Below are 23,281 nucleotides of genomic sequence, written 5' to 3'. Positions count from 1 at the left end.
CTGCCAGTGGACATATTTACTGCACACACCTATTTGCTTCCATGGCTAATTACATTTAATCATTTGCCTCTGAAAATGACTTTGCTGAGCAGTATCTTTTCTTATTGTCCATGGGTTACTAGAGATGGGAAACATGCATATCAGCACCATGGCTTCCTAGAGAAAATGGGGTCCATGCATCACATTTCCACAGTATTATCTACTTGGGGTAAAAAAAAAAATTGGATATTGCTTAATTCTCAACTTTTTTGGGTATTATATGTCCTTCCTTCCCTCCCAAAGAAGGGACAGGATGAAAGATATTTGGTCATCTATATGTGAGGACAGCACACGTACTCCTTGGGCAAGGGGCGATGTTGGTAATGAAGGAAAACCCAGTACCATGTCATTTTAATGACCACTTCTGGTTGTTTCTTCTGTTATCTGGATAACACTCAGCTCGTGGTAATTCTTTTTTTTTTTTTTTAGATTTTATTTATTTATTTGACAGAGAGACACAGCAAGAGAGGGAACACAAGCAGGGGGAGCGGGAGAGGGAAAGCAGGCTTCTTGCAGAGCAGGGAGCCCGATGCAGGGCTCGATCCCAGGACCCTGGGATCGTGATCTGAGCCGAAGGCAGATGCTTAACGACTGAGCCACCCAGGCGCCCCAGCTCCTGGTAATTCTTAAAAAGAAAGTACCTATGACCATTTTGATTTTGATCGAAATTTGATTTGAACGAAAGGCCCCTCCAAGCTCCTTAGTTACCTGTCAATGCTGCTCAATGAGACAGTCTCCACTATGGCCTCAGCAGTGCCCAAGCCACTGCTGCCAGCCCCCTGTCGCCAGCTGGATGAAGTCAGGGACATGGCCTTTCCCGATGGCCTCTGTGTTCCAGTGTTCTCATTATACAACAGGGATAGGACACCAGTGCTATGGGGTGGTGAGGATTTCATGGGTTAATATAAACGTTGAATAAATATTAATAGCATCCTACTCTCCACTCCCCCCTCCTTATCCTTATAAAAAATCACATATTACTATGACCTGAATATTGGGTGTTCACAGTACTTTGCATAGAACAGTAAGGGTCCTCTGCGATTGTGTGTGTGTGTGTGTGTGTGTGTTGGGAGGGTGGTTCATTCCCATGTCCCCTCTACCTTTCCTTGATTCCACCTGCCTTGGACTGACTTGGCACCTTCTCCCTAGGCACAGGGATGCTCAGAGTCATGGTCTGAGAAGGAGAAGCAGACAGACTCTCGTTGGCTGCTGAATAGAGCGACGGCCCTATTGAAAATTGGAGATTGACCATAATTACTGGATTTAGAATTCTTGAATTTTTAAATGAAATTCAAATTATCTTATGTCGGGACTGTGAAAACAAAATGTATCCCTCCTGTTCTTTTTAAGCTTTCAGAAGAGGGTAAAGCAATCCTTCTCGAGATTTTCTTTACTTCCTTGTTTTTCTTTAACGAATTCTCTCCCACGTCTGGTTCCCCTGCTAGGTGCTTCCTGGTGACAGTCAGAGGTCTCAAGCAACATGCCGGAGCAGAGCAATGACTACCGTGTGGCTGTGTTCGGCGCAGGGGGCGTTGGCAAGAGCTCGCTGGTGCTGCGCTTCGTGAAGGGCACGTTCCGGGAGAGCTACATCCCCACGGTGGAGGACACCTACCGGCAGGTGATCAGCTGCGACAAGAGCATCTGCACGCTGCAGATCACGGACACCACAGGCAGCCACCAGTTTCCGGCCATGCAGCGGCTGTCCATCTCCAAGGGCCACGCCTTCATCCTGGTCTACTCCATCACCAGCCGGCAGTCCTTGGAGGAGCTCAAGCCCATCTACGAACAAATCTGCGAGATCAAAGGGGACGTGGAGAGCATCCCCATCATGCTGGTGGGCAACAAGTGCGACGAGAGCCCCAGCCGCGAGGTGGAGAGCGGCGAGGCCGAGGCCCTGGCCCGGAAATGGAAGTGCGCCTTCATGGAGACCTCGGCCAAGCTCAACCACAACGTGAAGGAGCTCTTTCAGGAGCTGCTCAACCTGGAGAAGCGCAGGACCGTGAGCCTCCAGATCGACGGGAAAAAGAGCAAGCAGCAGAAAAGGAAAGAAAAGCTCAAGGGCAAATGCGTGGTCATGTGAAGGCCGGTCCGTGGGAGGAGCCGTGGCGTGTCCCCCCCACCCCATCCTGTCCCCTTCCCCTCCCCACGTGACACCCCCCGTCGTCAGGGTAGCATGTATGATGCCCACGTATTCAATATCGCCTTTGGACCGAGGCGGGCCCTGTTGTCCCCGAGAGGGCCTATCACACCACCACCAATAAGCACCCCCTCTCCAGAATCAGGGATTCCGCCCAACGGCTCAGATGGAGGCCGCTGTGCCCAGCATCGCAGGGAACTGAGAGAGGCGCCGGCCGTCTCTGAAGGCGGCTCATCCCGGAGGAGGCATCGGGCCGGCAGCCGCGGGAGCAGCCTGGGCTGGGGGAAGCAGGTCCCATCTGCATGCGTGTGACAGCGTGTGACCCTGCACCTGCCCCCCCCCCCCCCCCGCCCAAGACCAGGCCTTTCCCTCCGCTTGCTTGGGGGCTGGACACCCTCGGGGGCGGGAGGGGTGGGAGCCCAGGCCATCGTTGTTCCATTTCAGGTCCTTTAGCTGAATTACAGATAACACGGCATGGCGTCCCCCCGAGGGTGCTCACTGTTGGGTCCCTGACCCGTGAGCCTCGCCGCTCTAAGGGGAGGCACTCCCATCACTAGACCTAGTTAGCAGGTGTCCCTGTCACCTTTTGGAGTATTTATTTCACCTACAATGGTGAGTTCACAAAGGGCATCCTGCTGGGTCAGAGACCCTTCAGGGTGGGAGTGACGATGTTTTGACATGACTAGCGCAGTATGGTAACGCTCTGTGTGTTACCCTCGAGAGTTCTAGAAATGTGCTTTTTCCTTCCTTTGACCCATGAGGGGTCTGCTTCTTGCAGCCCCTCAGATTTTAAATAAATGCGATTAAAGTAGCTAGTTTTAGACAATTATTTTCCCTCCAAGATGGTTTCCTTGTTTTCAGTAACTCCATTTCTATCCAGCTGGGAGCAGCCAACAGAGGCCATCCGGAGACCAGAAGCACATCCGTTTTCTAAATCACATGGATATCTATACGCCATACTTTGCAGCTCAAAGAAATACCTTGAAACAGAAGTTGTTCACCGTGTTTTTGATGGTCTGTCTATAACAAAAGTATATTCCTGGAAAACATGTTCAAGTAATAGATTATCTTGCATGCTCCATTACCAGTGTCTTCTAAGAGCCGTTCAATGCGCTGTTCACTCCGGAAACAATTATCTTTTCCTCTTCATGACCTTGTGTGCATCCTTACTCCTCCAGACCGAATCAGGGCCTCTGCGGGTTCCTGCACGCTGGCGAGGAGACAGGATGGCGGCTGGACGCTCAGTTTAACTGCTCTGCCCAGTCTGGTTTGGCTCTGCTTCCAGAAAGTTCCCACTGACAGAGCGCGCGAGTCCTCCTGTTTGTTCCGGTCGGCGTAGCTCACACTGGCCCCGATTCCAGAATCTTCCTTTCAGCAGGGCCTCTTGCCTGGCAGGCGGAGGAAGCTGGAGGGTGTGCCGTGGGCCCCGGGCTGGTCCGGGGAGCCCCCGGCGGTCGGGCCGCCGCAGAGTGGTCAAGTTGCGGACGTTTGCATGCAGCCCCTTCGGTTCTGCTTGTCTCTCCTGCAGCCGCCGTGTCTCGCTGCCTCAGCAGGGCTCCGGCCGCGGGCAGCTCCGTGCACTCGGCACACCCCCCGTCGGCCCTTTCTGGCTCAGCGTCCTTAGCTTTGCTCTTCCTCTGTGCTCTGCTAGCAAGTCTCCGTGTGGTGGTGCGTGCGTGGGAGGCGCCTTCGAGAACCCACCGCCCCACGTCTTCCCGCGTCCTGGCCTCCTAGAGGCACCCTGAGCAGGGACGACGTGGACACGGCCTGGGTGCCAGTGGGGTCGGGGGGCCCAGAACGACGCCTCAGCCAGACCGCAGGCCCCGGCAGGTCCCGAGGGAGGCCCCGTCCCCGTGGTGGCTGCCCCGCAGCCTTCACAGTGACACCTAGCTGGTGAATCTTCTAGAACGTGTATTTTTCAACCTATCCCTATTTTGTTTTTCTATTTCTATTCTCAGAGACATGTGGTCGGTTTGTCATTTGGATGTGGGTTAAGTGGAAGAAGAAACAGGACGTCATGGCCACAATCGGAGGCTGGGGTCTGTCATGAGCGGTGTGTCCCTGAGGCTCCCTGCCAGGAGCCCTGTTCCCACTGATAGAAGTCACAGTTCCCGTTCCGCCTCTCACGTCCCTGTCTGCCGTTCAGGTGTTTAGAGATTCATCGATAGGAGGAGCTTTTAATGATTGAAAACCGGGGTGTATTCAGGACCCATTTTGTTCCTTTGTACTTTGCCCGTGAGTTTATAGGAAGGCCATTGACGCCTCAGTCTCGGGTCTCCGTTCTGCTGTATTTTCTGTGAACCGCGCTGAGGGTTTGATGAGGATCTCAAAATAGCCTTTGTCCTCAAAGGCTATCCCCAGTTGTCTCAGGGCTCGAAGAGTTAGTTGCACTGAATCGGGTGTGTTTAGTATCTATGTGGCCCCGTTCTGAGTGTGTCGCTGTGGTTCTGGAGGACCCGTCCTACGTTGCACACGGGCACAGAAGTTGTTGGCCTGGCCACAGGACGTCACGAAACTCAAAATACTGCTTTGAAGGTGGCATTCCGGGGATAAGCCTGGGGCTCCACGAGTCGCCTCCTGTCCCTTCCGGTCCCTCCTCCATCTGGTGACAAGCCATGGGCGTGCCCTGGGCATGCATGCAATACAGCAAGACCAACACAAGAGCAATACTGAATTGTTCATTAGACCTAAAATTATATATATATATGTCATATATAGATATATATATATAATTTATCTTCCTGCATTTTTGAAGTATAAAGCAGTACATTGTACATATCTGTAAGCTAGCATACTTGTTTCACCATTTCTAATACTGAAGAAATGTTCATTCTTTGTAGAACAAAACTGTTAGAGGTTTTAAATGCTGCTCTGTGATACTTAATTTCCTTTTCAAGATTTGTAATGTGTCGCACCTACATAAGCTCTCTGGAAGCATCCATCACTAATGGGACACACGTAAACCCTCAGAGCTCCATCCTGGAACTCGGTCCCCCACAGAGACCGTACGTGGACAAGAGTATTTACAGAGCATGACTTTTCTACATGTGGGATATCAACGTGTCTATTTATATTTACGGTGTATATTGTTACAATTCCATTGTCGATTCTATTTTATTTACTCTTCAGTTATAAAAACCAGCCTTGCATACCAGTTTCTAGTTGCCAGTGATGTTCTCTATAATGGAACCTGTTGAAATAAAGCTTCAGTTCTGACCCCCTGGCTGGAAGGTGGTGGTGTTTCTGATTCTTGGCGGTGTGGCGTGTCGGTGAGGGTCTTAAGCTAGGAGCAGGTCCTGCATCTGCTCCCTGCGCTCACTGCTGGACGGGACACTGTCACGCTCTGCGCGGGGCTGGGATGGGGACAGTGTTTCCAGGAGGTTTTCTTTCTTTTCTTTTCTTTTTTTTTTAAGATTGTATTTATTTGTTTGAGAGCGAGAGCTCAGGAGCAGAAGGGGAGGAGAAGAGGCAGAGGGAGAAGCAGGCTCCCCGCTGAGCTGAGAGCCTGATGCTGGGCTCAATCCCAGGACCCTGGATCATGACCTGAGCTGAAGACCGATGCTTAACCAACCGAGCCACCCAGGCGCCCTCCAGAAGGTTTTCCGAGGTGGTCCCTGATGTGGGAAACAAAGGCAAAAGAAGGATTGAGTTTCCTTGCTGCGTGCAGCCCACTGGCAGGTCCTTGACACAGACAGAGCCACATTCCTCTGGGAGCTCAGCTGCCTGGATGTTGGTACTTTGCTAGGGGCGCGGGGCCCTGGGATCCTGTGCCTCTGCTTTGGCATGTAGAAGTTCCTCTGGAGACTTTGTCTCTGAACACCCCCCAAGACACATGTTGTCGATCATCCCCCAAGCATATGACCCACCAATGTACATCTGGGGGTCTCATGGTGTTTGTTAGTGGGTTTGCTATTGAGAAGCCCAGTGCTGTTTCTGGGCTGTTTCTGCTGGACACCCTCGGGCCTCACTCCTCCTTCACAACACTAATTATAATATAAACCCAACTTTTGGTAACACAGGGAAAACCAACAACTATAAACAAGATAAACCCCTTTGTCTGCCCGTGAATAGCTAAGTGACCACGGGCAGGATTTTAACCTCTCTGATCTTCTCAAAAAAGGGGAATTAGCATCTGCTGCGTGGGCGGCCCTTAGGATTAAATTAATAAGCACGAAGGCCTCAGAGCTGTCTTATCACATTCTGAGCATTCAGTGGAAACAAACAGAAGCCTGTGGCCATGTCGGACTCTGCCTGGCAGGTTTGTGATGGTGTGAAAATTAATCTGTGCAGGTATGACCAGCAACCGGTAACCCTCCCTTTCTTGAAACTTCTTTTAATGGCTTTCCTGCTCTGCCTCTAGGCCTGCTCCCCAACCCCTGGGTCATTATTGCTACATTATCCAGGGGTTTCTCCACTTATGCAGATAATTGCAATCAGTGGACCCCATTAGGCGCCATTAAAGGGCATCCCATCCGGTACTTACCAGGCTTTAAGGTGCAAATAAAGCTCTTTTTTTTTTTTTAAGATTTTATTTATTTATTTGACAGAGGGATAGCGAGAGCAGGAACACAAGTAGGGGGGAGTGGGAGAGGGAGAAGCAGGCTTCCTGCCGAGCAGGGAGCCCTATGTGGGACTCGATCCCAGGACCCTGGGATCATGACCTGAGCCAAAGGCAGACACTTAACGACTGAGCCACCCAGGCGCCCGGTGCAAATAAAGCTCTTGAAGGACCTGGTGACTCCCCAAAGCTGGGGTCTGCGGGGCTGGGCCGGGCCCGGGGATCTGCATTCCTAGGAGGCTCGAGGCCATGCATCTGGTCACCGACCACACTTGGAGTGGCGAGGCTCTTGTCTCTTTGTACTCCCTTGCTGCTGCGTGTTGGAGTCACCTGGAGAAGTTTTGAAACGTATACTGATCCGCAGGCCCCGATCCAGAAATCATAATGTAGTAGGGCTGGAATGTGGCCTTAGCTCAAGATGTTCCCGGGGAATCAAAATGCCAAATTAACGTTGGAGAGCCCCGCCGTGAGCCAGGGTTAGCTGGAAATGTCTGCCAGTTCCCTACACCTGGGGCGGGGGGGGGGGCGCATTGCTTATTAAATCAAGTTTCTCTTTCGTGAAAGTTTTCTGGACAGCAGACAGCAGATTGGTGGAATTTGTGGGAGGCCCCCGGGCTCCTCCACATCTGGCAGCCCCCATGATTGGCATGGAGAGAAAGGTGTAATTCAGGTAGAGCTCCCACTCACCGGCACGTCCCGGGGGAGTCCCGTCAGCTCTGAGTGTGAGGGGACCTGGCAGATCTGGGGTCCCAGCCCCAAGCTGTCTGGGGGGGTTCTATCCTAGGCTGGCCTGATCCCAGGCGCACACTCCATTCCTGACAACTCAAGTTCCTCAAGTTCCTCCGAATCCCAAAGACCAACGGCCCCCCATCCGTCCTGTCCTGGCTCTGCCGACCTGCTGCTGCCCCAGAAACCTCAGCTGGGGGTCAGTGATCAGCGCTCCTGACATTCTGCTCTCACCTCGTCCGTTTCTTCGCCTCCAGGCCATGGCTCTCCCCGGCAGCATCCTGCGTCCTTCAGACGGGGCCTGAGCCCCCGCGCCTTCCTAGTTCCACATGTCTGGACGGCTCACAGTCACCTTACCTTTCCATTATCTTCTCTTGACCAAAAACAGCCTTTGCCCAACCTAGAATGTCACATCCCTGGTGGACCCAGAGAGGCCGCCACCTGCCTCAGAGATTGTAAGAGGACTTCTATGTCACCATGACAACACTGTTGTTTTTGATGAGGGATGGGAAGGCAGGCAAGCTGAGCACAAAGCACAAGCTGACGCCCCACGCCCCCCACACTCCCAGGTGGAACCTTCCCCAGGCCCTCCGGCCACCCTAGAACTAAGGGAAGGTCACACCAACAGTTCACAGAGATCACAGTCCCGCAGGACAGGAGTCTCCCTCAGTTGACCAATGTCTTAGCGATTGACAAGGAAAAGGCATTCTTAACCAATAACCTGACTTCCAGAGGCCCGTAAGTCAAGATCCTGGAGCCCCAACATCACCCTCCCCTCCACGAGTGACGTGGGAAACTGAGGCAGAAGGGAAGATACAGCCGTTTCTTTATGACTGCAGCCCGTGGACAAGCACCTGAGAGAGGCCGAGTATAAGGTTCCCCCAGGAAGCTCCCTACTCTGTGCATGTTAGCGTCTTACTAGAAGGAAGAACAGCCTTCACTGGGCAACGGCCAGGCCTCCAGGATCCTGAGAGGCTTCTTGAGCATGTGAATGTCCTTTCGGACGCCTCCCTCTGTCCTTACCTCCCCAGCTCCGCAGTAGAGAATGAGTCACCCTCACAACCCCAGGGCTGCTCCTTCTGCCCACGGGCCCTGTCCTGGGCTTTAATAAAACCAGCTTTTGGCACCAAAGACGTCTCAAGAATTCTTTCCTGGCCAAGGGCTCCGGACCTCACCCACATTCCAGACCTACCTCAACTCTGACCCGTGTGCTCTCAGGATGCCTCATAGTCCCTTTGCCTCAAGCAACATGGAGGCGGGCCGCCGACCGGTGGGAAAACAGAGTACAGCACGGGGCGGCCCACTGAACTCCTGTAAGGACAGAGATCAGGGGTGAGAAGGACCCGAGTGGCGACAGAGCCTCTCCTACTGAGCGTGACATGAAAACCACGCAGGTTCGCTCTCGGCCACAAAGGCCATACCGCGGACGGGAGCCGTTCGGTGGCCTCCTGTCAGACAGCGGGACCGCAGTCGGCTAACGGGGACGTGTGAGCTTTCGAGAAGTACCTCTGGGAAGTGCCACGTGCTCGTGAGCCCCGAGGGCACCTGCACGGCACACACACACGTGTGCACACACGCTCCCCGGACCGTAGTAGTAAAGCAGCCCTCAGAGTGAAACACTACAAGGTACCCCCAATACGCAGTGGGACAACCACAGGGTAGGGCTCAGGAGCTCACAGGGGGACGGGGGCACCGTCTCGGTGACACAGCGACATACCGCCATAAATGGGTGTGCCAAGATGCACCGCTGCAGCCGGACTCGTGCCCCCTCTGCTCCGAATTCCGCTGTTGGTGTCCGTGTCCCATCCCCGCACATTTGAATCCGTTCCCACGTCCGCGCTGCCACCCAGTGAACTCCGGGAAGCCCTCCGCAGCCATTGAAATCCAACAAATTCTCTCTACTGTCAGAATCCCTCTTGACTCCTGTTTTCTGTCCTTTATGGCTCTTACCACCGTCTTCTTTGTGCTGAAAAGATTTTGGCCCATGTCCTGATTCGTTCCCTACTATTTAAACTGAAGTCACTGCTGAACATTCTTGGCAACTGGAACTGTACTCTGGACCAGTGAGGGCCCCATAAACACTGGTCAAGATGAGCAGCAAACCCAACCTACCCCTTCTGGGGGGGTTCTGTGTGTTCTCCAAACATTCTCATTCTGTACCTCGGGGCACAGAGTCGGAGTGAGCTTCCCGGCTCCCGGTATGTCATGTGGGATCCGACCCTTTCTGGCAGGGGAGTTTAGAATGCTAGAGACACCTGTTGTTTCCAGGCTGGAGCGGTTCTTCTCCCAGGAGCTGCCCTCTGGGTCTCCCCTCCCTGTGTCCCCCAGAGACTGTGGCGCCGGGAAGCAGGGCGACCGGGAGGGGGCTCCCTGCTGACCTGCAGTGGATGGACAGCCTCAGGGAGAAAGATGTCTCTGCTGGTCTCAGCTGTTGAGATCTGGGGGGCTGTGTGTCCCAGGAGCACTGCCCACCGTACCTTGACTCACACAACCTCCCTGGTTCGTAGCCGCAAAGATTGGCATTTCCTCTGGCTAAAGTTTTCTCTTAAAATAACAAATGAATAAATACAATATATACAATACAAAGACATACAGTGCTATGAAGTAAGAAATTCTGAAGAACGTGCCCAAGTCAAACTTATAAACTGTTACTTTATCTTTGACAGCTTATTTAAAAAGAAAAAAAAAAGCATTCTTGAAGTTAGGCTGGCTGGTGTTCGGTCTGGATTAGACAACAGAATCATGCATCAGTGCTGGTCAATTGGGTGGAAACCCTTCAGATTTTTTTTTTTTTTAAGATTTTATTTATTTATCTGACAGAGACACAGTGAGAGAGGGAACACAAGCAGGGGGAGCGGGAGAGGGAGAAGCAGGCTTCCCTCGGAGCAGGGATCCCCACGCGGGGCTCGATCCCAGGACCCTGGGACCATGACCTGAGCCGAAGGCAGACACTCAACCGACTGAGCCACCGGGCGCCCCAACCCTTCAGATGTTTTGAAATACCCTGCCTTTGCCCAATGTCAGCGGTTCAAGACGTGGCCAGCTGAGCAGCCTGTAAGCAGTTCCATAGTTCTCAAGTAAAAGACAGTTGAAACAGTCTTTTTCTCCTGTAAATATTATAACCGTGAAATATGAAACTAATTGGCTTTCTCGGAAATCCCACTGAGTTCCTACCAGTTGCGTCTCACAGCTGTCCCAGAACCACGGGGACGGGTCCTCCCCCGAGGCTGGCATTCCCTTAACGCTGGGCATCTCACGGTGGCTCCCGGTTCTCCCACTTCTTACATTATGTACGCCTTCTTATCTTTGTTTAATTGCATGTGTTTTGCTTTTGATGCCGAAGTCATGGTTCAGTGAAGCACAGAGGTAGAGAGAAAAGAGTAGCCAAACACTAAACTTAGAATGTCATGAAGCCCAAATCTGTCCATCTGCGAGTACGATAATTTTCCCAAGATGAGAATCTCCTCTCCCCTCAAAAAAAAAAAAAAAAAAAGTTGCTTAGGAAAGAAGACACAACCCTCTGACAACGTCATGTTATGGGTCTGGAGCCCTCATGCCGATGAATTATTTGGTCAGAAAATTTATCAATTCATCCAACTTTCTCCATCATTAGGGTCTCCTTTTTTTTTTTTAAATAGAAAGAAATGCAAAATAATGCTATTGAATGTGAAGTTAATGAGTTGTTTTTAAAGAAAATGAATAAGCCCCAAATTGTATTTTTAATAGCAGAAAGAGAAAGTCTTACGACCGCAGAGAGACCTGGAAGACCAGATTCAGTGTTTATTGCAGATGTTCTCAGGGAGAAAGCACAACTGGTTTTGGGTTGCGATTCCTTTCCTTATTGGTCGCCATCAGCTAATATTAGTGGCCTCGCAGAGAGAAGAACAGCCACAAACACACTGGTGTGTTTGCTGATTCTGTTCCATCATGAATCAGCTCACGGCATCCTGGTGGGAACGATGAGGGGGCAACAGAGGATCCACGCTGTCGGAGATGGTGTTCATTGTCATTTGTCTCATTTGTGATTATTCGGCAGGAGGTGACATGCTGTGCAGAAACCACCCTGGGGTCAGTACCCATGGGGGACCCACAGTCACCAGCAAGGAAAGGAGATGGTCTTACTCGGATGCCAAACCATGTTCTGCTTTATTTTCCAGAACTGTTGCTGCTTAACCATGTGCCTCCTGTTCTTGATTTACGGTCCCAGGAAAACAGTGAAAATTGTAAATATAATCCGGTGATGGTCACCATGGGCATCTTGTTGGTCTGTGTTTAGAGAAAGTGGCAGAGCAGGGCAGGTACTGTGCGTGGACAATTGAAAAGAAATGCGTGGACCGAGTGTTTGACATTAAAGATGAGTGACACTTTTCTTTCTGATCCTGGTAACAGCAGTTGCGTAATCAAGAGACATGTTGTTGGGACAAATTGGGAACCTTCACAGGCCTGAACCCATCACTTCAGGCCTAGATATTATGGTTTTTGTTTTTGTTTTCCATTAGGGATAGTGCATGACATGAGCATCTTTGGCTGAAGGTAACAGCAAAATCTCAAATAATAGTTATTTAAACAGTGTCGATGTTTATTCTTTGTCACATGGAAGGGGTCCAGTGGCTCCTTGAAATTAGGAGAGATCCAGATTCATTAGATGACTCAGATCCCCCTTCTCTAGTGTGTAGGATGCTTCCTAACGGCCCCTGATGTCTGCTTGAGCTCCAGCAACAAATCCTCTGCATTCTCCACAGCATCTCTGTGGACCCCCCTCACTGAGCACAGCGTGGCAACGTGGCCTTTGCATGGGTTGGTTTGCATATGGAAGGCATGCCCACAGGTCCGTCATTTACTGTCTCTGGAAATTGGCTAACCTGGGAAGGGCCCCCATGTCAAAGCAGCAGAAATAAAGAAAATAAAAGAAATGCTTAGTACACTGGCAAGCTCTGTCATGGACAGGCGATCAAAACTTGCAAGGAGAGAGAATGCCTCGGCCATCAACAATTTCCTCGTATTTTATGTTTTTCTAACTTTGTTAGAGAAATAAGGCAATGACATCGTATGAATAATTTAACACCAGATCCAAGTGCTGAAAAGAGAACAAGAAGAAACACTTTCTAAAGCCAAATGAAATTAGGGACTAGATTAAGAATCCATTTGCTGTGATCTCTCTGCTGAAACTTTTAACCTCTGGCTTTTGAGTATTACGTGCTCTTTAGCCCCAAATCAGATAAAGCCCCGAAGACAGGGTCCACTGTGAAATATCTCCTCATTTCTATGTCTGTTTTCAACCTTTGTCCTTAGTACTTAGAACTCTCGGCCAGAATCATCAGCCACTTACTGTCACTCATTATGAGTCAGTAGGGTTTTGCATTAGGATTTTCTACTTTGGTAGAAATCGAAGGCCAATAAGGGGTACTACGTACGCAATGAAATCCGCCGCGGGGCTCAAGGCGTCCGTTATCTGCTCAGATTGAACAAAACTCCGCGAAAAGATCAGGGGTCATGGCGGTTCCTACAGGACGCTGCCTCCCCAGTGTGCAGGGAATCTCCCTGTGGGGTGTGTTCAACTGGGCCATGGTCAAGGCACATGTGTTTCTCTTGATCTAAATGTGATCATCCAGGTCCCCAGTCCTGTTTAGGGTCCTTGCGTTGGCTGGCAAGTCTTACCCGGTGCAGCGTGGACAATGGCGGTGACATGGCCACACCCGAGGACCCTCATCCTCTCTCCCTCCCAGTCGTCCCCTGGTCTCTCACAGCCGGGGTGCTGGGGTCAGCTCCCACGGGGTCACAACAGCCCTGAGGTCCCATGTTTCCCAGTTCTGAGTTACGGGGGTGGAAACTGGCCACGGCAAGAACATGCACACTTTGGCGAGCGCCGCAAATCAGGGCTTCTGTTCTCTTTTCTGGAGAGCTGGTGGTCAAGCATTTACCAGCACGCCATGGTCTGCAGTGTCTGAAGTGCTCGCTTCCTTTTCCCCCCGAGACTGTTCTCTGATTCTTCCTTCGTCTCCCGCTTTATCTTTCTCCTTCTCCAGCTTCCTTTTCACCCAGAACCTTTCTCACCGGTCTCCCAGCATCTCAGTTACCAGTTTAAATTCATCATTAGCAATTACCCTCTGCAATTAAAAAAATATGTAAATAAATATACATAAATTTAATATACAAATACATAAAAATGAAAAATACATATATAAAATATTGAGTCCTGGCAACAGTGTGGTGAACACTGGTGCAGCATTTTGGAAACATTTTTTGGAAACACTGAAAAAAACTATAAAATATTTTATAACCCAGTTGACCATAACATTCCACTTTAGGCGTATCTGAAACTAATTTTTTTTTTTAAAGATTTTGTTTATTTGAGAGAGAGAGACAGTGACAGAGAGCACACAGGTGGGGAGAGGTAGAGGGAGAAGCAGACTTCTCCGCTGAGCAGGGAGCCCAATGCGGGGCTCAGTCCCAGGACCCTGGGCTCATGACCTGAGCCGAAGGCAGATGCTTAACGACTGAGCCACCCAGGCACCCCTGAAACTAATTTGAGGTATAAAAGAAAGTCTTACGCCCAGAGACATCCTTTGCAGCCTTAATTAGTAGCAGACTAGAAAAAACGAACAGTCTGATCCCACACGGAGCAGTGTGTGTGCTTCTGGTTGGAGAGAAGCCGGTTTCCGCCCCACTGGCCCGAGGCACTGTCAGGGCCTTCATTATCAAAGAAAATTTAAACCAGGTTCACTAAGTTACAAAAGTGTGTCCCATACACTTCGGAAAAAACGTGTTTTAATGGAAAAGTTTTTCCGGTTAGTGCTCAATTAAGCCAGGAATTTAAATTACCCGGAACACTCGATTAATTGAAGATCCTCTTACTTGAGATTTTTACGATCACATTTAGAACGAGGAGCTGTGCAGAGTGTCTGGAGCGGGGCTGTTTGGGCCATGGCTCCCGTAGCTAGAAACACGCCAAGTGCTCGGCTCCACGCTGACTGTGACCGTGACCGGGGCAAACGGACGCCCTGCTGTCCGTGGCCTTAACTGGAAGTCACATCTGCTATGACCACGGACACGAAAGGCTTGGCACCCTGGAGTCTCGGGGAAAAATGCTGGAACTGTCCCAGTGAGGACGACTGTCTCCATCAGCGAGAGGGGTCCCAGGCAGGGCAGCCAGATCTGCTCACTGCTCACCTGCCTCGCGGCTCACGTGAGCGGTTCTTCTCCAGATGCTTCTCTGTCCCCCTGTTCTCAGTGGGGGGGAGGGGGCATGCTTTCCACTAGTCCCCTAGACGGGAACCCAAATACACAGTGATCTGAGCCACTAGGGCTTGTCTTCTAGCTTGCATTTCCTCTGCTTTCGAACACACTCTCTCCTCTTTCAGAATCCGCTGCTACTTTCCTTCGCACCCAACTTAAAATAGCTACTTTCAGGAAGTGCTAAAAATACAGGTAATCTGAAAAAGCCAGTTCCCACCCCCGCCCCCTTCAAAGCTTCCTTTCCCTTGGAGTCGAGAAGAGGGTTTGCGGGGACTCCTGCTTCCCTTTCCTGATGTGGAGCCCAGTGGCCCCTTCTGGGGTCCCAGGGCCCCCTCCAGCTGCCAGGCGGGGGTCTCGGGGACAGCGTCCCGCTGTCTGCACACAGAGCTGGCAGCGGACGGGGCTGGGCTGGTGTCCTTCTCCTGAGGCTGGTGCTCAGCTGTCTGTAATGCAACCCCCCAGGGACCCTGGCTTGAATAAGGTCTTCCCGTGGGGAGTTAGGGAGTCTGGAGGGGAGCACCTTGGGGCTCCTCGGATTTCTCTAGGCCTCTCTGTCTCCGTTTCTCACACGGAGGCTGCTCCGGGGCACGTAACCCTGCCCCGTTCCAGGCTGCGAGCAGGAGGAAAGGCGTGGGGAAGGGAGGGTGTGCCCACTTACCCCCTCTGTACCCACAGTGAAAGCGGCGTTCAGGTCAGCGGGAAGAGGGGACACGCCCAGCTTGTCCCTTTGCTGTCTGCATTGTCACCCCGCACAGCTGTGTGTCTACCAGACATCCTGGCTGTGGGCTACGAAAGGGGACTGCCCTGCAGACCAGCCTGGCCCGGATACCCTCTGTCAGGACGCCTCCGCCGACGGCCCCCGGAACCTTCCCCCGATATACTCGGACCCTCGGCAGTGACCCAGGGCCCCGCTGTCTCCTCTGACTTGAGCAATGAGTGGACAACTTGGAGAGGAAAAGGCGTGTGAGCCTCTGGGTGGTGAGCTACACGATTTGTGTTTTAATATTAATAACGTGAAACCACAGAACTTGGTTGAACTTCTGAAGCTCATGGTTTTTATGCATCTTTAAATGAAAAACAGAATTTCACAGCAATTTCAAGAAAAACTATTAAACTGAATTAGCATAATTAATTTCACGGGAGAAGATTTTTCCTCGATGGCTGTTCTGGGTAGAACCCCGCTCCATGGCCGATGGCATGCTTATGAATGCTGGTGGTGGACGGAGCTCTGCTCGGGCTCAGGCCGCCCTCCCAGCTCTCTCCTCGAGCCACTGCAAAGATCATGATTTCCTAGGGCACCACGGGCGCTGTGGCCTCCACTCCTTCCTCACGAGTGACACAGACAGTTAATTTTCCTTGGTCCCGAGGGAATCACGGGTGGGGGTGAGGTGTCACGGCAGGATGTCACGGCAGGTGACCCTCCCTTTGCTGCTGGCTATGGCAACAATCACTCCTAACTCCCTCTCCGCTTCCCCATCAAATTTCGCCCCATACTACTACCTGAAATCAGAAACTTCCTAAGAGCGTGAAAATTGGGAAAAGCAATACTTTTGCTTATAAGGGTTTGACTGGAATCTCAGGCAGGTTCTACCATCCACCAGGACCCGGGCTGCGGTGGGGGAAGGGTGATGTACGCTCTTCCAGAAGCACATCAAGGTCTTTTGTATTTTCGACAGAGTAACATCTCCATCGGGGTGCCCCAATGGACCTTGGGCTTTAGCCTGTCACTGTCAGTGAGTATGAAGCAGGTGCAAGGCATCGCAACAGGTGAGGTGGGGATGCAGAATGCCTGCTCGCTGGTCCGGAGCCAAATCTAAGGAGAGTGTGGAACGTTGGATGGCCCAGGCCCATGTGACCCAGAGATTAAGTTTGCCAGGCCCTTGGTGGACAGGGATTTTGCTATATAACTTCTACTTTTTACGATTTTGCTATCCTGTCTGACATCACAGTTGCCTGACTCAGCTCCTTGAGGAGCTAAAATGCCCACACGCCACCCTCCCCCCCCCCCACCGGCGTCCTATCTGGGTCACAAATATATATATATATATATATTTGGTGTGTGTGGGGGTCAAATTGCATTGTTCCTTCCCCGATCCCATTAAGACATTCCCTTTCATTGCCCTGGAAAAAAATGGGCCCTTGGTAGAGGGTCACCAGAGCCATGAGTGCCCCTAGGCCATGGGGCGCCATTGTTCTAGACCTTGACTAGCCCGCCCCATCACCTACGATTTAAAGTTGGTCTCCCTAAAAAAATTTTTGAAAAATGAAATAAAATTAAGAATAGAAACAAAGTTACTCTCTTTATTGAATGTGATTTGAATGAATTTCCTCTCTGATTCCTCCTGCAGTTTGAACTAAACCAACACTTTAGTGTCAGCAAATAGCTGAAAATTAGTTCTGCAGAACAGAAACTCCCAACCATGTTGGTCAGGATAGGCTAAGTTACCTGTGATAAGGAGCAGCCCCAGAATCACAGAGCCTCAAATCACCGCTTGTCTCTCAATGTGCTGCAGGTGCCCTGTCCCTCGCTCACTGGCATTCCCTCCGACAGGATCCAGGACGTGAACGCAGCCAGGACTTACATGCAGGGAGTTCTGTGACCGAGGGGAAGTGAGCTCTGAGGGTTTGAGACAGGGAACAGAGTGTTCTGGAATAAAAGGGTCATACAGTATTTCTTTCCACCACTTATCAGCCCGAACTAGCCATATACTTCCAGCCAGCCTTCAGGGAACTGGTAATATAGTTCCTGCTTGTTCCCAGAGAGGAGAAGCCAGGGAGAAAGGAAGCAGCTTACAAAGAGCACGGATGACCGCCTGCCCGCCCCTCGTTCTCCCTGGGTGGAGGGCCTCACCAAAAAGCAGTGAAACCATACGGGGGAGCCGCTATGGCTCCTTCTGCTGGTCCATTCACAGTTCTTTCTTCCACAGGAGGAGGCAGACCCATATGTTGCTCACTTCTTTTGTCCTTTTCAATTTTGGGCAATATCCACCTGTGTGTGAGTGTAGACAAAGGCAGAGGGTCATGGTCTCAACAGAGAAGCTCACTGAAGGGGTCCTTCTGAGCAAGAGTTTGGATGCAGGACTACCCTATGAGATAGACTGAGGGAAGGTATTTTAGTTCCCTATTAATAACAGTACCAGCTATGGTGGGAAGGGTGAGGTGAGTGGTTTTAATGAGGCCCAAGGGAGCAGCCAAACCTGCATTTACATCCAAGGAGTCTTACCACTGTTTGAGAGTGAGTTCTAGAGAGTGGAAGTTGTCACCATGGCAATTAGTTGGCGGATGTTGGGGTCATTTTTAAGAAGAGGGATTCCAGATCATCTGAAGGGAATAAGACATACTCAGCCTCTCAGTTGTCTAATTCTGCAGGGAAACATAAATTTAGATGGCATTTAAAATTATTTACATAATATCTGTTTTATTATGCACTATCAGGGGAAAAAACTCAGGCAGGTCATTGGCAGCCATGGAAACACTGGCAAAATCTGACAATACTTGCATTTCTTCCTCTTCCTCACCCCACAACAAAAAGGGAGAGGAAAAGGGAAACTGGAAACTGATCACATATAAACTACAGAGAAACACAAATTTTGATGAAAAAAAAACTGTACTGGTGATATATAACGTTTGTACAGGGTTTTCTCTGCAAGCCCCCAGAGCATCATGAACCACGGAAACGTGCCCCTGCCCTTCATAGAACTAAGTTCCACCTCTACTGAAAGGACAAATGAGTAGATGCACCAAAATACCAAAATAATCTGCTCGCCTTGGATGATAAGAGGATGGCTGATCTCATCATGAACTTCTCACTGAAAATTCTGTGTTCATTATAGTTCCTACGGAACACAGCTGACATTGTACGTGATAGGGATTGGCTAATTCCTCGAGAAATAGGTGTAGTCAATAAAGACGGCTAGTCGTAAATCTGGACTGTAATTTGTAGCATAGGCCTGCAGAGGTGGAGAGCAAGCTTGAGTAACAGCAGTCAGGAAGGGGCAAGTTTTCCTTTCAATGGTAAGTGAGAAACACCTATCAGTTTTTTAGGACATGGACTTTTCTTTTATGTCACTCACAATGAGTATCTACGCTTCCTACTTCTAAAAAGCTAGTAGTAAATTTAAAAAAAACAGCAATGAGCAAAACAGGAATCTCAAGAAAATGGAGAAGGTTGTTTGTAAGCTTTGAATCCTCACCAAATTCTATGGATCTAGCAAAGGAACAGGAAGCCGGGGGCTTCTGTCCTGTTCTGTACTGGGTTTGGGTGGAGGAACCTGAGGGTTAATGCAGATGATGTAAGTGCTCCAAGGGAAGGGAAGAGGTCTGAGTCCAGGCTTCTGTGATCAGAGAGGACAGCAGAGGGCATGGGTGGTGGGGTGGGGGTGGGACTGTGAGCCTGAGGCACAAGCAGAGACCCGGAGACCGAAGACTGAGAATGCCCAGAAGGTTCTGGACAGCAACGCCTGCAAACACAGTGCGCTGGTGAAACCACTTTTCTTTTTTTTTTTTTTTTTAAGATTTTATTTATTTATTTGAGAGAGAGAATGAGATAGAGAGAGCATGAGAGGGGGGAGGGTCAGAGAGAGAGGCAGACTCCCCGCTGAGCAGGGAGCCCGATGCGGGACTCGATCCCGGGACTCCAGGATCATGACCTGAGCCGAAGGCAGTCGCCCAACCAACTGAGCCACCCAGGCGCCCCTGGTGAAGCCACCTTAGAGAGATAGGTACACCTGAGCTTTTTTTGTAGGAAGAAATGATGATTCTCTTTCATTTTCCAAGAGCCATCCTTCCTAGATTGGTCCTGTGCTTGGAGCCGGGATCCACCGGAGGCCACTTGCAGGAGGAAAGTCCAGTCAGAGAACGAATTCATGCCACACTGTCCAGGTGTGACGAGCTTCTCAGCCTCACTTCCGGAGGGACGTTCTCCACAGTCCACATTTCAGATGGAGGAAGGCCTTCTCTCTCTTTGCATTCTTCCTTTCCTCGCCTCTGTCACCACACCTTGTCGAAGGGAGGTGAGAACCCTCTTGGAAGAGGCTGCACATACACATGATAACCCCATACTTCACGCCCAGTGTCATCGTGCATGTTGCACGAAGGCACCTCTCTGGGCTTAGAGGGCTCTACGGACATGGCTGTGAAGACCTGGTGGCAGCACTTTATAAACAGCCCTTTTCTAACATGCAAAGAAGATGAAATGGCCTCACTCAGTGAACGAGCACGTGCACCTTTGGACATTTCTCCCAGAGAAATGGAAATTTATTTTGATGCAGAAACTTGTACGTGAGTGCTCATAGCAGCTTTATTCGTAGTAGCTCAACCCAGGAAATTGCCCCAATGTCCTTTAAGGTGAACGTGGTTAATCAGACTGTGGTACATGCAGGCCAGAGCCCACAAGGCGGCAACAAAAATATCAGACTGTATGTACCCGATAGTCTGGACGCACCTTGAGGAATGATATGAAGTGAAGAAAGCCAGCCTCAAAAGATATATCCTGGGTGGTCCCTTTTTTCTAGCATTCATGAAGTGACATAATTACAGAGATGGAGAATAGATTGGTAGTGGCAGGTGTGGGAATGGGGAAGATGGGTCTAAAGGGTGGCATGCGGAAGTCCTGCGCTGATAGTTCAGTTGCGTGTCTTAATTGCGGTGATACCCACACAAGTCTACACAGGTGGTAACATCGCATAGAGCCACCTACACATGAAGGAGTGCACCCGAAATGAATTCTATGGGTGAATTCTATGGATTGTACCAATGTCCATATCCTGGTTTTGACTGGATAACTGTGTCAGATGGGAGAGATTGGGTAAGGGGTGTGTTGGACATCCTGAGCATTTCTTTGCAACTTCCCATGAATCTATAATTATTTCTTTATTTTAAAAAATATTTTATTTATTTATTTGACAGAGAGAGACACAGCGAGAGAGGGGAACACAAGCAGGGGGAGTGGGAGAGGGAGAAGCAGGCTTCCCGAGGAGCAGGGAGCCCGATGCGGGGCTCGATCCCAGGACCCTGGGATCATGACCTGAGCCGAAGGCAGACGCTTAACGACTGAGCCACCCAGGCTCCCCTACAATTATTTCAAAGTACAAGATTTAAAGCAAAAGCAACATGTGGCCAAATCATCCAATTGCTGGCACTTATTTGGGGGCTGTTTTTCAACACTTGTCCATTATGATGTCTGAGAAGCATCAAGTTGGTGTCATTTTAAACTACAAAAGGAATAATATTGTAGAACACGCTCTTTGGATGCATATGTAATCTGTACATCATAATAAAAAATTATAATAGAAAATCTAACAGGTGTATAATGTCAACCGGTATCTGTTAGCAAAACTCCTGGGGATCCACTCAGTCTCATCCAATAGACCAGGTTCAAAAGGGAATAAAAATAGCTCCTGCTAGTGCCAAAGGTACATTAAAATATGAACAACTGTGATTCAAATAATTACAAAGAGTTCAGGATGTGATGTCATGTGTTCCAGGCCTGTTTCTTCTCTCACATACACTTTTAATACTATACATTTCCCTCTAAGGACTCTTCTGGTTGCATCCCACAAGCGTTGATCTATTATATTGTGATAGTCATTCTATTAAAAATACTACCTTATTTATTACAAAATTACAAAATTTTCATAAGGATTGGAAAACTCATTTTCCAACTACGGTAGGCTGAATCATGCCTCCTCCTGCCTCAGTGTCCACATCCTAATCCCCAGAACCTGGGAATGTGTTTTACCTTCCATGGTAAAAGGGACTCCATATCTGTGATTAAGTCAAGACTCTTGAGATGGGAGATGAACCTGGGTGGTATACCCAGGGAGGCTTGGTGACATCACAAGCCTCCTTTTAAGAAGGGGGCAGGAGACCACAGCAGGATGGAGGTGTGGTGATGGAGCAGGGGCTGGAGTGATGGCTTTGAAGATGGAGGTAGGGGCTGGGGGACCAGGAATGTGGGTGGCCACTAGAAGCTGGGGGAGGCATGGAATGGATTCTCCTCTAGAGCCTCCAGAAGGAACCAGCCCTGCCGACACCTTGATTTTAGCCCTTAGGACCCATTTCAAATTTCTGATCTCCAGAACTCTAAGATAATACATGTGTGTTGTTTTAAGCTACCAAGTTTGTGGTAGTTCTTTACAGCAGTCACAGGAAATAATACACCGCCTTTTTATTTTGAAAAATGGTAAACCTTCCGATTGGTTGCAAGAACAGTTGAGGCCACCCACGTGCCCTTCTCCTGTATTGATGTTCCGCCATATTTGATTCCCTATTACCTGTACGTGTGTCTTGCCCAATGATGGGAACATGAGTTGTAGACATCATGTCCTCTTGTCCCCTAAGTATTTCAGCATGAATTGAACGAGAACGTTCTCCCCTGTAACCAACAAAACAGTCACATTTAGGTGCTTTAACATCAGTTCAGTACTTTTATCTAATACTGAGCTTACATGTAAGCTTCTTCATTACCCCCAATAATGTCACTTATTTCTGGGCTTTGTGTCTACTAACTCGAGGCCAAGTCAAGGATCCCATGCTGCATCGAGTTGTATTCAGACTCTTAAAACGGAGCATTTTACAGCCTTTTTTTTTTTTTAAAGATTCTTATTTTTTATTATTTATTTGACACAGAGAGAGAGAGACAGCTAGAGAGGGAACACAAGCAGGGGGAGTGGGAGAGGGAGAAGCAGGCTCCCGGCCGAGCAGAGAGCCTGATGTGGGGCTCGATCCCAGGACGCTGGGATCATGACCTGAGCCGAAGGCAGACGCTTAACGACTGAGCCACCCAGGCGCCCCATTTTACAGCCTTTTTGGTTTTCCCTCTCACAATATTGATTATTTTGCAGAATCTGGGTGAGTTGTTTTATAGACTATCTCTGTTTGGAACAATGGATCTTTTCCTCATGGTCAGATTCAGGGTAAACATTTTGGAAGGAGTATTTTATGGTGATGCTATGAATTTTTCAGAGCTTCTCATCATCTTTGATACATCTTTTTCTTTTTCTTTTCTTTTTTTTTTTTGGTGTGTGTGACTTTGAATTTTATTTTTAAAAAAGTATCATACAGTAAAAATGAGTCATTTTTTAGTGCACAGTTCTATGAATGTGAAGACGTGTATAGATTTATGTAATCCCCATGACAATCAAGATACAAAATAGTTCCATCCCCATAAAAACTCCTGGACTCCATCCCAGGCCTACTGAATCTGAATTTGCATCTTAACAAGATCCTCGGGGACATTCAATTTGAGAAACACTGGTTTAGAGAAGTTAAAACAATATTTACAAATTTCTTAGCACATAGCAAACCATCAATAAATTATGGATCCCTTAAGTCTGATTGTCATTACTAGACGGTTTCACAAAGCGCATACCTTTCTGTTGCATTATACGAGGAAGATCAACTGGTTTACAGTTTCAACAAAACAGACTTGACCCTGGTCAAAGAAAGACATTGGCTTGCTGTAATCACCACTCCTGTGTCGTTTCAGGGGTCACAGATACACAAACCCACACATACATGCAAGGACTCACACCTTAACTAAGGTTACTAGAAATACCTTTCCCCCCCGTATTGATGCTGCTGTA

General features: G+C 49.5%; 1 protein-coding gene across 2 annotated transcripts in view; it reads left to right on the top strand.

Moving 5' to 3' along the window:
* DIRAS2 (DIRAS family GTPase 2) overlaps positions 1-5,395 on the top strand; it is a 34,570-nt gene extending 29,175 nt beyond the window's left edge. The window contains exon 2 of one of the 2 annotated variants that reach the window (XM_021694359.2): positions 1,485-5,395. In XM_021694359.2, the coding sequence (XP_021550034.1) occupies positions 1,520-2,119 (600 nt within the window). In that variant the 5' untranslated portion in view covers positions 1,485-1,519 and the 3' untranslated portion in view covers positions 2,120-5,395. Of the gene's footprint in view, positions 1-1,482 lie in introns of both variants that reach the window. The other variant, XM_021694358.2, reaches the window with a different exon arrangement.
* The last annotated feature ends 17,886 nt before the right edge of the window (positions 5,396-23,281 follow it).

The sequence above is a fragment of the Neomonachus schauinslandi genome, chromosome 13 (assembly GCF_002201575.2).
Source record: "Neomonachus schauinslandi chromosome 13, ASM220157v2, whole genome shotgun sequence".
In the NCBI taxonomy this organism is placed as follows: domain Eukaryota; kingdom Metazoa; phylum Chordata; class Mammalia; order Carnivora; family Phocidae; genus Neomonachus; species Neomonachus schauinslandi.
Note: the sequence above shows the minus strand (reverse complement) of the source record. Positions and strands in the feature narration are given on the sequence as shown.